A 13,935-nucleotide genomic window follows, 5' to 3' on the forward strand; every position below is an offset into this window, starting at 1 on the left:
AGTTCAACCTAGAATGTTCCTAGGTGTGACCACGGACTTCGAGCTCAGATGTTACACAGACTCTTGTGCTAAATATGTATATGTATGAGCCCTGGGTCAGATCAATGGGGAAAAAAAAGTTAATGGTATTTATATACTTTCCTCATATTTGGAAACTACTCTCTTTCTTAATCTAGCTTTCTATCCCTATTCTAAATTCTGATACCATCTTCCCAGACAATTTTTAGTCCATCTTCATGTTAGCTATCAAGCTCAGGCAAAAATTACTAAAGTCATGGGCCCCTTGGAACATACCTAAAATAGACTTCCTAACTTCTTCCTACTGGAAGACCCCAAATTTCATTTTCTCTATTCCTACCTTTGGGTTCCTATTTATTAAACAACTTGTCCTGTTTTATATATTACTGCCTTTCAGCCACCAAGTTACAAATGTTACCATGATGCCATCTTCACCTCCCTGGACAGATGACCTTACCAATGTGTCCCAAAGTCTCACCTCTGCAGAGCCCTGCCTACTAGGGAAAGATAGAAACAGGCTAGGGGTATGGATTGGCCTGCCAATGTCCATGTCCAGTGGAGAAACTACAGAAGTCAGAATTCCCACCTTATGCACCCCATAATGAATTTTGGTCCAAGCTCCTAGAGAGGGATAAAGAACAGGGAAGTCTCCAATGGAGGAGATGGGACACAGAACTCTGGTGTTAGGAACTGTATGGAATTGTACCCCTGTTATCCTACAATCTTGTTAATCACTATTTTATTACTAATACAAATTTTATATATATATATTTTTAAATATTTATTTTATTTATTTATTCCCTTTTGTTGCCCTTGTTGTTTTATTGTTGTAGTTATTATTATTGTTGTTGTTGTTGTTGTTGGATAGGACAGAGAGAAATGGAGAGAGGAGGGGAAGACAGAGAGGAGGAGAGAAAGATAGACACCTGCAGACCTGCTTCACCGCCTGTGAAGCGACTCCCCTGCAGGTGGGGAGCCGGGGTTCGAACCGGGATCCTTAGGCCGGTCCTTGTGCTTTGCGCCATCTGCGCTTAACCCACTGTGCTACCGCCCGGCTCCCTACTAATACAAATTTTAAAAAGAAAGTCCTGCAGTGGGATTCGGGCGGTAGCACAGTGGGTTAAGCGCGGGTGACACAAAGCGCAAGGACTGGCTTAAGGATCCCTGTTGGAGCCCCCAGCTCCCCACCTGTAGGGGAGTTGCTTCACAGGGAGTGAAGCAGGTCTGCAGGTGTCTATCTTTCTCTCCCCCTCTCTGTCTTCCCCTCCTCTCTCCATTTCTCTCTGTCCTACCCAACGATGACAACAATAATAACTACAACAATAAAATAACAAGAGCAACAAAAGGGAATAAAAAAAAAGTAATAAAGTCCTGAACTGAGGATTTAATGCTAAGCCTTGATTTGTAAGAATCAGCATTTTGATAAATTCTTTCCTGATCATAATTATGTTGTCATTTATTAATTGCCATGGGAATCACCAGCTGTCATCATGAAATCTTTTATAGGCAGGCTGTCATTTTTTTTTTTTTTGTTTAAAAGAGCATGTTAAAATTACACCATGTGCAGCAGCAGCTGATGCTATTTTATGGAGACAATATTAGAGAGTGCACAGAAGTATTATAATACAACTCCCATGATTCTTGTTACTTATAGCTCCCAAAGTGCAATGCTGGGTCAAAGGATTAACTCTTGACTCACATCAGAGAATCATTCAATTGTTCATTTCCACTGATGGAAACCTTACTCAGGAAATCATGTGTGAAGTTAATTCATTAGGTGCCTTTTTGTAATCAATTTTCTACTATAAAAATGAGAGCAAGAAAAAAATGAGAGCAGGAGGATTACCTTTAAAATTTTCTAGGAGAGAGAAGAACATTTCACCTTTCATATTGTTAGCACAGGTATGTGGATGTGCATCCTAGGAGTGGTTGGACCTGTCTGGTTTCTCATAGGCTCTTTATCGAGTGGAATTAACCTCTGGCAAGCTGGGACATTTGCTTCTCCTGATTTGTGAAATCAACCCAGAGCTAACCTGACACATTTTTTTTATGTCTCCTGAGTCCTATTCACTCCCTCCAAAGATCCCCACCACTAGCCTATTATAATAAAAGTAAAAAAAAAAACACAAAAAACAAAACTTATCACTATGATTGAGAGAGAGAGAACTAGACCCTGAGGGGGCCTGTTGAAATTTAAATGACTAGATATTTTAGAAATAAAGCTAATTTCCATTAGCTTTATTTATAGGGGTGATGATTATATCATTATCCTTATTATGTAGCAGAATATTCTTATTTTAAGAAATGCATGCTGGCATACTGATGGCGAAGTATCGTGGGGTCTATAATTTCCTTTCAAATGCTTCTACAATGGAAATGCTTCTACAATGGAAATGGTTCTACAAATGGTTCCACAATGTAAAATATATAATAATGGACCTTCTTCATGCAATTTTAGAGCTAAAAAAATGGGGAAATGACTGCAAATGCTGAGATAAAATGTACACAACAGAGATGTTCTTGATACTTAAAAAAATTTTTTTGTATACTTAAGAAGCTTCATAATGAAAAAATCATGAGGATGGATACCCAAACTTAAATGTGGAACAGAGAAAGCACTGGTTATCAGCACCGTAAGTCAGTATTTAGTCACTCTAATGTTTGAGAGTTATTTAATTATAATGTTCTGAAAGCTAAATGATAGATATGTACAATAACTATGTGACTTTTTTTTTTTTAAAAAAAGCAACTTGTTGGGGAGAGAAAAATCAACTGGAATAATCATATCAATTTGCTCTGGGTTAAAAAAGAAGAAGAAAGAAGAAGGGGCCAGGCGTTTGCACAGTGGATTAAGCACACAGGGTGCAAAGCACAAGTACAGGGATAAAGATCTGGTTTTGAGCCCCTGGCTCCCCACCTGCAGGTGGGTTGCTTCACAAGCAGTGAAGCAGGTTTGCAGGTGTCTCTCTTTCTCTTCCCCCTCTGTCTTCCATTCCTCTCTTGATTTCTCTCTGTCCTACCCAACAAAGACCACAACAATAACAACAACAACAATGACAAACAACAAGGATAACAAATGGAAAAATAGCCTCCAGGAGTAGTGAATTTGTAGTGCAAGCACCAAATCCCAGCAATAATCCAGGAGGCAAAAAAAAAAAAAAAAAAAACTCAACAAGGGCAACAAAAGGGAATAAATAAATAAATAAATAAATATTAAAAAAACAAAAAGAAGGAATGAATGAATTTTGGTCACTGAGAAGAAATGGTATGAACTGTACCCAAGTAGCACTTGAACAACTGAGAGTATGTAGAAGAGAGTTCCAGTGGGGACCAGCAGGATGATCAAGAAGATTTGTGAGGGCAGCAAAATGTTCTCCTTCTAGGAAAAAAAAATGAAGCAAATGTTCAGAATTCCTTTGATCAGAATTGTTGTTACTACCATCTAAATCTTCATAATCTGGCCTAGCAGCAAGTATCACCTGTGGATTTTTAAAAATGTGTCAGTTATTGCCTGATATCCCCAGCCACGCATCCACCCACCAAAAGAGAATTCTTAAATGTTCAAAGCTTGTGATTTATTCTAAAACACAGCCAAGATTAAGATCTATAGTTACCAGTCACCAAACTTCCCGGTTAGATAAATCCTATTTTCTCAAGGGCAGAAAGATGGTAGTCTTTTTGATGCCCAGTCATAGAAACTGCTCCTTAACAGGATCAACTAAGGTCAACTGGATGAACAGATTGATCACAGAAGAACAGACCTAAAGTAGATGCCCTAGAATATTATAGATAAATTTGAATATCTTGAAATGAAAGTGAGAGGGGCTAGGGAGCTTGAAGTTGGAACCATAAGCAGATAGCAGAAACAGTAGACACCAAAGAAAACTTCATCTACTTTGTAATTTTTCTGAGAGCTATGCCAGAATTAACAAACATATCTACAGACAATCTAGAGAATCAGATTGTCTCTTTTTGTGACATCTGCAGATTTTGGAAAACTTTCAGGTTTACACTACATTCTCGTAGTCCTGTAAAGCTCCAGGATATATGTGTGTGTGCGCGCGCGTGTGCGTGTGCGTGTGCGTGTGTGTGTGTGTGTGTGTTCGTTCACAGATAATACTACTTGCTGTGTCCCAGACCCCCTGAAGTGTTATCCTTTAAATGTCTTACTTGAGCTGTGTCAAATGTGATATGTTTATCCATTTAAGTTTAAACTTATTTCTTGATAGAATAGGAACAAGCTTCCTTTTAGTAGTGGGATCGTGACTTACAAAAACCATTTTGGGGAGTCGGGCGGTGGCGCAGTGGGTTAAGCGCACGTGGCGCAAAGCGCAGGGAGCAGCGTAAGGATCCCGGTTGGAGCCCCCGGCTCCCCACCTGCAGAGGAGTCGCGGTGAAGCAGGTCTGCAGGTGTCTATCTTTCTCTCCCCTCTCTCTCTGTCTTCCCCTCCTCTCTCCATTTCTCTCTGTCCTATCCAATAACAAAGCAACGTCAACAATGGCAATAATAACCGCAACGAGGCTGCAACAACTAGGGCAACAAAAAGGGGGAAAAATGGCCTCCAGGAGCGATGGATTCATGGTGCAGGCACCGAGCCCAGCAATAACCCTGCAGGAAAAATAATAATAATAAAATAATAATAATAAAAGACCATTTTGACAGGAAATTCTTGCTCTTTGGATATTGGAATAAATAGGTGTGTTTCCCTTAGCTGGTAGACAAGAGGAAATTGTGATAATTACCTTGAAAAACATTAACCTATGTCTCCACCCACAGGTGGGTCACAGGTGAGTGTTTTGTTTGGGGGATGGGAGCATGAACAAAAAGAATAAAAGGGAAGGAAGTAATAAAACGAATATCTGAACTCCCTTCCGGAAAATGTGGGTGGATAAGTGGAACCTAAGCTTGGAAAACGAGTACTACAGGAATGTCTATTCCTTTGCTCAGGGGGATATTACTCATTAGTGTAGGAACTCTTGAATGTGAGCAGTAGACTATATAAGGTGAGAGTTCCCACTGGTATTGTCTAAAAATCATCCCTTTTCCCAAAAATGCAAACCTTAAGTGCCCTTTGGAAGTGGTTTATGCAAATGATTTCCAAAATGTCTCCCAGCTCCTCTGACCGCCCTGCTTTCTTTCCATTCCAATTTATCAGATCCATTGTTTATATTTGAGATTGAGGAAGAGCTTAGACACTTTTGCACTATTGGTGGAAATGTAAATTGGTTCAGCCCTTTCAGAAAATAGTCTGGAGAGTTATCAGAACACTAGAAACGGACTTACCCTATCACCTAGCAATTTTTCTCCTGAGGATCTAACCAAAGGAAACAAAATGAGAAGACATCTAGTACACCTATGTTTAGAACAGCATAATTTGTAATAGTCAAAGCCTGGAAGCAGCCCAGATGTCCAAGGACAGATGAGTGGATTAAAAAAAAAAGTGGTATATGTACATGATGGAAAAGTACTCAACTGGGGCTGGGGAGAGAGCATAATAGTATGCAAAAAGTCTTTCATGGCTGAGTCTCAGAGCTCCCAGATTTAGACCCCAGTTCTACTATAAGCCAGAGCTGATCAGTGCTCTGGTCTTTTTCTCTGTGTGTATCTCTTATTTAATAAAAATTATTAAAAAGTAAATGAAATGAAAATAGACTTATTTATAAGAAATGAAGGAAAGAGAAAGAAAGAAAAGTGACCAACTATTCAAAGTGATGAAGTTATTTCCTTTTCATTCTCTTGGATGGAACTTGACATTATCATGTTAAGTAAGATAAGCCAAAAAGAAGAGGACGAATACCAAATGATTTATTAGCGGGATTTAACAAATAGGGACATGAAGGGAGAACACAAAGTGAAACATGGACTGGATATGGTGTATTGCACCAAAGCAAAGGATTGTGAGGAAGGAGGGAGAAGAAAACGTTGAGGGCCTGGTACATAGTGAAATCCTATGCATCTGTCAGTGACTGAACTGTAAAGTGTAGCCCCCTCAATAAAAACAAAAAACAATTGTATAGCAATGATGTGTAATATACAAGACTTTCTGCTAAGTAGGTTACATTCTGGAAACACTTTTTAAAATATTTATTTATTCCCTTTTGTTGCCCTTGTTGTTTTATTGTTGTGGTTATTATTGTTGTTGTTAGATAGGACAGAGAGAAATGGAGAGGAGGGGGAAGACAAAAAGTGAGAGAGAAAGATAGACACCTGCTTCACTGCTTTTGAAGAGACTCCCCCGCAGGTGGGGAGCCATGGGTTCAAACCTAGATCCTTATGCCGGTCCTTGAGCTTTGCCCCACCTGCGCTTTACCCTAAAAAGTGATAATAGGAGAGTTGGGCAATAGTTCAGTGGGTTAAGCGCACGTGGCACGAAGCACAAGGACCAGCATAAGGATCCTGGTTCCAGCCCCAGATACCCACTTGCAGGGAAGTTGCTTCCTCTGTGAAGCAAGTCTGCAGGTGTCTTTCTCTCCCCCTCTCTGTCTTCCCCTCCTCTCTCCATTTCTCTCTGTCTTATCTAACAACGACAGCATCAACAATAACAACAACAATAACTACAACAACAATAAAAACAAAGGCAACAAAGGGGAAAATAAATACATTTTTTTAAAAACTGATAATGGGCTGTGGCAGATAGGATTATTTGCCTACACAATAGCCCTTTTGTTTTTTATTCCTTACTGTCATGACAAAGATTTTGTTTGATAAACAGAATGAGCAAATATTTTAACAAATAAAAAATATGCTCTGAAGCCACTACATCAGAGCACCAACCAAAAGGGAAACTTCACCCTAACCCTCTTTTTCTCTCTGTTTCTATTCCTCCCTCTATCTGGGTGGGAAGGAGAGAGAAAGAGTGAATGAATACTTAAGAGTAGTAAGACCATGCATGGACAAAACCTCAGGGAAGCCCTAGTGGTGAGGGAAAAAAAAAAAAAAAGCCAAAACTAAACTCCAAATAAGAATAGGTAGTTCAATTAAACTTTTAAAGACTTGATTTATTTCTTATTATTTATTTACTACTTCCAGGGTTATAGCTGGGGCTTGGTGCCAGCACTACGAACCACTGCACCTGACAGCAATTCTTCCCTTTTATTGGATAAGACAGAGAGAAATTGAGAGAGGAGGGGGGGAGATAGAGAAAGAGATAGATACCTGCAAACCTACTTCATCACTTGTGAAGCTTTCCCCTTGCAGGTGGGGAGTGGGGGCTTGAACCCAGATCCTTGAGCTTAGTAATATGTGTGTTTAACCAAGTGTGCCACCATCAGGCCCATCTCTCTCTCTCTCTCTCTCTCTCTATATATATATATATATATATATATATATATATATATTACAAAAAGGAAACACCGACAAAACCATAGGATAAGAGGGGTACAACTCCACACAATTCCCACCATCAGAACTGCATATCCTATCCCCTCTCCTGATAGTTTTCTCATTTTTTAACCCTCTGGGAGTATGGACCCAAGGTCATTGTGGGATGCAAAAGGTGGAAGGTCTGACTTCTGTAATTGCTTCCCTGCTGAATAAGGGCATTGACAGGTTGATCCATACTCCCAGCCTGTCTCTTTCCCCAGTAGGGTGGGGCTCTGGGGAATTGGAGCTCCAGGACACATTGGTGGGGTCATCTGTCCAGGGAAGTCTGGTTGGCATCATTCTAGCATATGGAACCTGCTGGCTGAAAAGAGAGTTAGCATATAAAGCCAAAAAAATTGTTGACTAATCATGAGCCTAAAGGCTGGAATGGTGCAGATGACGAGTTGGGGGGGTCCTCCATTTTGTAGATAGCTAGTAGGCATATTTTAGTTATATTCCAAAGGGCCTGTGGCTATACTAGGTTGTTTTTTTTTTTTTTTTGTCTCTTTTTCTTTTATTTTCTTCCTTTCTTTCTCTATTGCTTTCTTCCATTCTTTCTTTATATTTTAAGAATAAAGACATAAAGAGAGGAAGACAGAGAGAAAGACCAGAACACTACTCAGTTCTGGTTTAGGGTGGTATTGGGGGTTGAACTAGGGACCTCAGGGCTTCAGGCATGGAAGTCTTTTGCATAACCATTATGCTATCTCCCCAGCCCAAGACTTAATTTCCTCACATGAATGACTGGTCATTTACTCACCTTCTGTGATTTTTATAAGGATTGTATAACTTATATATTACATAAATTGTAGAATTTAAGTAAAGAAAATCCAGCACAGTATCTGACACTTAATAGATATTTGTGTTAACGCTCAGTTTCTCATGCATTATGGAAAGTGTCTTTTTTGTAAGTAAACATTATTGAACATTACTGTCGGCAGTGCCTGAGATTCATGCTAAATCATCTATCAGCTATCATCTATCTCATCTTGAATTCTCAAGTGAGGCAAAGGCTGACCAAGAGTGTGAATAAAACTGATGACTGTTTGGGGGTTGTGTTTGAGAATCTATTTACAAAGACAGATAAGAGGGATTTGCAAGTGTATAAGGAGGGATAGGATCATCCAAATGGCAGAGGTGGGTTTACATAATCAGGGCTAGGCAATTGCAAAGTAGACAGCTTCTCAGTAGCTTTTGGCATCATACTATATTGACCAGCTGGGCTATCATTAATGCTTAACAGTTTTATCCTTATAGCCATATCTTGGTGATTAGGTTGTCTTTGACTACCACAGAGTATATAGTATATTCGTATGTGAATGCTACATGTGTCTCTGTGTGCAGTATATATTCAGTTGGTGTGCTGTGTATTACCGAAAACACACTAAATATAAATGTATTCACTTTTTTAAAAAACCAGGCTAGGGGGTGTGAATAGGAAAGAATAGGATGAAAAGATGTGTTGATTTTAAAAAATAGTCATTTTGTGGATAAATGTGTGTGTGTATGTGTGTATGTGAGTACTGAAAGTAGAAAGACTGAAATCACCTTAGAGAAAAATTTTAAAGAAACATTATAGAAAAAATATTTCTGAGAAAGCAAGTTCTGCATAGCATATTCAGCAAACAAATGTAAAATAAAACATAACCATGAAACGCCAATGGAATGCTCCTAGCTAGGTATTTTCTAGGTCATATCTTTAAATTATGGGACAGTCAAAGAAGGACAAAATACAAGATAACTGAATACTACAAAATTTCCAAGAATGCTTCATATACAAAATTTTAACATAATCAAAATATTCAGGCTGTTTTCATCATTTAAGATCATGGCATCTATAGACTAAAATTTGTAATAAGAGCTTTCAAGCAGTAGGGGGGAAAAAGTTACCCAAACACAGAACCCATACTTGTTCCTAATCTAGTAGGCATGAAGATAGGAGTTCACTCACAAATTGATTTGATTTTCAATCACTTAGAGTTTATTTAGTATGGCATTTACTGGAGTTATTTGGTTATTTTGGCATCTCGAGATTGAACTTTAAGTCTGCTACTGATCTTATAATTTTCCTTCCCCACAAAATGGTACTTGTTTGACTAGCAAAGATTACTCTTTCTTTCCTGTGTAAACCATGAGACATAATATCAGTTTTCTGTCTTCACAGTCAAAGACCTAACATTAAGAATTTGTATGAGCAGTAATCAAAAATTAGGAGGCAGCCAAACAAGTTACTACTTATAACTACACAGCCAATTAATCATCTGACAGAAGTCAAATAAAACACCATCTGAGTTATAAAAGCAGTAATAGTATATAGAATCTTCTCCAAAAATATACTCTTTTGTTGGTGCTTTGGCAAACCATTAAAAAAGTCCATTTAATAGTCTGGTTTATCTTCCTTCTTCTCATGTAAGGCTATTACCAAAACTTGGAGACAAAAGATCATGACACACTAGTAGCGGAAAGACTTCAGTATTCATCTAGTTACAGTTCCTCCTTTATAGATGAACATTTCGAATTGGTGAAAGCTCACACAATTTGATAACATTTTATAGCTAGTTAGTGGCAGAATTAAGACGAGATTTCAAGTGTGCACAGATAACTAGATGAATGCTATTTCCTCTAAGTCATATTTTTTACAACTATTTTGTAAACTGTCATTTTCTTAAAACAATACGTGTTCATTGTGTTCATTTAATACTTCCAGACTGAATAATCAGCAGCTTCGCCATGATGTCTTTGCTTTTCAAAAGTAAAAGTTGGATCACCCTTTAAGTTGAAAAGCCTGGAATAAAGGGATCTTGAACATGAAATTCTGCCCGAGAGCCATCCTGGAAGAGGTGTCCATGCTCATGCTCTGTCTTCACCTTACATTGGCACTCCTCCACCAGCATTACCACCTTGACAACAGGGGCAAAGTCAGTACAGTTCAGAGGCAGGTGCATCTTGGTGAACTTGGTAGGTAAGCAATGGGAGCAGAAGGTCTGGTGCTGTTGTGCTGCTCCAGGAAAATTAACAGACCCACACTTTCCAAAGCAAAGGTTGTTCTGTACAATCACTTTCTCACAGTCTTCATGAGTGACAGCCTAAAAAAAATATGTTTCCATTAAATTGTCTTGAATATTTTCTTAGCACACATAATACAAAATCTATAGCCTGTAAGTCTGTGGATAATTTAAAATAAAATATTAAAGTTTTCTAATTTGGGGATTCATTTTGTAATATCCAAATGATGGTATCCCTAAGGACCTGGAACTACCACCGTTAATTAATTAATTTTTTTTTTACCAGAGCACTGATCAGCTCTGGTTGATGGTAATGCAAGGGATTGAACCTGGGACTTTGGAGCCTCAGGCTTGACAGTCTGTCTGCGTAACCATTATGCTATCTACCCCTGCCCATATTATTAAATTTTGAGTGAATTATTGGCTTGTCAGAAAAGTCATGACTTTTTTTTATGTTTTCCAAAGCAAAAATGCTTCATGACTTTTCTGACAGCCCAATGTTAAATTAGCCTGTAGGAACCCCCTAAGTTTATATGAAATCATTCTACTCTGTGCTTTCAATAATAAACTTAAAAATGTTTTCTAGTTAATGTTACCAGTTGAAAAAAGTTTAATGACTAGATTTTTATATTAAATATGTACCTCAATATTTTAGTCCTTATAGTATATTGTACATGATAGATTCTCAATATAGTTGCTCATGGAACACATCAGAACCTCCTGAGTTTAACTCTATGGCTGTAATACATCTCAAACTATACATTTGTAGGAAGAAAAGTAGTAACATATACCTACATGTCATCGTGTATTACATTGCATTCTCTCCTATAATCCCATTCACCAAACTTTATGTGCCCTTCAACATGAGTCAAACATTTCAATTTAATTAGCCTAGAATTCAAAATAAGATTTTTCAAAGACAATTTGATTGCTTGATTCTTTGGAACAATTTTGCATAATTGCAAATGTGCCAACAAAGCAGTCATTATTATTTGATAATTGACTTGTCATTGCTACATATCCGTGCTTTTTAAACAGAATACTTAACTGCCTTGCACAGACAATTACCATTTAGCACTACCTGCTTAATTGGGAAACATTACTGGACTGTAAAATTTTACTATGCATCGCATGGCTTTTGGTTCAGTATATTCATGACTAAGAATCTGATGCAACTTCTCAATTTAAATTTACTATTTGGATTTTGGGGGCCCAGGGAGACTGGAGGAAGAAGATGCCAGAATGCCCCTTTGTCTTATTAAGTGAGATGATCATGAGAAACAAAAATAAGCCAACAACTCACTCGTTAGAAGTTAGGTGTTTCTGATATGTGACTTCATATCAAGACTTTTTTTTTTTTGAGAGCTTGTGAGAAAATAGTCTTAAGTCAAATAATTGTTTTGCTATAGTGACCCTATGCCATAGCAACATCTGCCTGACAGCCTCAACACGTTTTATGAAATAATGAGGTAGTTAGGTCTGATATATATGGAGCAAAACAATCATAAATGGATGTGAAAGTTTAAGGAGGGGTCTACTGCATCTACAAATGTAGTCAACCTTCTCATTCACACCCTAATGTGTGAGGAAAATACAACTACAGAGGAGTTCTGGTCATCACTTTCATTTCACAGGTTTCTAGCTAAGGGTATTATCTTTTCTCTCTGGTTAGACTGCCATCGACATAAAAAACACAGAAGACAAATCTCTGTGCCATTTATATGAATGGTTATCAATATTGATAGTACCATCATACCAATTTTTGCATCATTTTTAGGATACCAAGAACCAATGGAAAATTTAGAAGGAAACCTAGGCGATAGCATCATTCTTTACCAAATCCTGTGATGTAAGACCAAGGGCCAACCTGAGAGTTACTTGTCAGACTTGGGCTCTTAGCACCTTCTTCCCCTACTCTGCACCTTCCCCCAACTAGTCATCTGCCTCCTGTTAATTCAGATTCCTTCTTTCCTAACCTCCCCCTTCCCCTGAATAATGAATACCTGACTGAAGGGCACAGTTCTACAGGTCTCCTGATGTACTTCGTGGCTTTTGATAGGTAAGATGACTCCCTGAGAAGCAGGACTCATTCTGAACATAAAGTGGTGCCAAAACTTCCTGGCTTCTTCGGGAAGGAGAGTTTTCTCCATCTGCATGTCATCCTTTGATTGAGGGAGGTCTTGTGGAACTGACGAGAAGGAAGAGAAAAGCTCACTGGAGTCCGGGGTTGGGGACAGTATTCCCTCTGGCTTCTTCCAGAACCTGCCAAATCTGGACAGCATCTTCTCTCTCTGCCTCTGGTCATTCACTGCAGCACCCACACCAATCAGGTGTGGCACTGCAACAAACAAATCCGGCTTCTCCTGGGCTTCCTCCTGATTGTCCCTAGATAGCTCTCTGCGATTCCGATCTGGGTGCAAAAGAGAAACTAAACTACTTCTCTGGTGGCCACCCTTGTGCCAGGCAGCCTTCCCTTGAGGCAGAAGTACTAACAGCTGAAGTAAGAAGAGATGCATGCTGTGGGACCCCGAGGGTCTTTCAGATGCACAAATGATGAGACACAAAGGACAGGCTCACTCTCTGTGGGACTGTGAGTAGTAGATCCTATATGTACAGACACTGCTTTGTGGAGTAGGGAGGCAGGTGGTCAACAGCTAGGCAGAATAAACACATTTGCTGTTTACTTCAATTATGTGGTGCTAATGGTGTCCTGTCTTTACTTGGGTTGTGTGTATTTTAAGGAGTGCCCCCTCCTAAGCCTGGGACTCAGGGGGTAATTAGCTGACACTTTATCCTCTGGGTTTTAAAGAGCAGTATTACCAAAAACAACACCTTCTTTGCTTAAATCACCAATCACTGCTATTAGAAAGACGAGGTCAGCTAACATTTGCTATGCATCTGCCCTGTGCTGGGATAGTATAGACAAGGCAAGTTTTACAAGAGAAGTATATCAAATGCACTTAAAAAGCATACACTCAGCACAAACCCATACTTTTAGGCTCTTTGCATGTATGCATGAAGATACACACATACACACACACACACACACACACACACACACACCTAAGAAATCAATCAAATTATAATGAAGAAATTGGAGGATGTTTACTATATTGAGGAGAGGACACTCCTACCCCTTAGATGTGGATTTAGGCAGTTGGTTTTATAGGGTACCAGAGTAAAGGGAATATATTCTTTCTCCACATATGCTAATTTACAATTCGCAAATGAATCCCTTCACCTTAAGAATAAAAAAGTTGGTGCAAAATTTCACAACTGGTTAGTCATCAGCTAAACTTGTTCAATTACTAACATATTTCTTGACTTTCTCCTAAGTAATAGACTGATAGATCATCAATATTTAGAGAAGTGGGGGAAATATCTCCCTTGCGCTAGTCTGTTGATTTTTTTCTTTGTCTAAACAAAGAGCCAGAACTGAAAAAGAGGATTTTCTTAAATCTAAAAACTATATTTGATAGCGCTGGGCATGAAACTCACAAGTGAGTTTGATTTCTACGAATTAAAGCATCAAGTAAGTTTATTTACAGT

The 13,935-nt window shown here is 38.7% G+C and overlaps 1 protein-coding gene across 1 annotated transcript; it reads right to left on the bottom strand.

The window, feature by feature from the left end:
- Positions 1 to 9,335: 9,335 nt before the first annotated feature.
- On the bottom strand, positions 9,336 to 13,666 carry CER1 (cerberus 1, DAN family BMP antagonist). The gene is made up of 2 exons (XM_007536058.2): positions 12,390 to 13,666; positions 9,336 to 10,467 (listed from the first exon to the last, which is right to left on the bottom strand). Exons 1-2 carry the CDS (start codon positions 12,900 to 12,902, stop codon positions 10,153 to 10,155), a joined length of 828 nt encoding a protein of 275 aa, XP_007536120.2. The 5' UTR covers positions 12,903 to 13,666; the 3' UTR covers positions 9,336 to 10,152.
- Between the last annotated feature and the right edge of the window lie 269 nt (positions 13,667 to 13,935).

This window comes from Erinaceus europaeus, chromosome 10 (genome assembly GCF_950295315.1).
Source record: "Erinaceus europaeus chromosome 10, mEriEur2.1, whole genome shotgun sequence".
Taxonomy (NCBI): Eukaryota; Metazoa; Chordata; class Mammalia; order Eulipotyphla; family Erinaceidae; genus Erinaceus; species Erinaceus europaeus.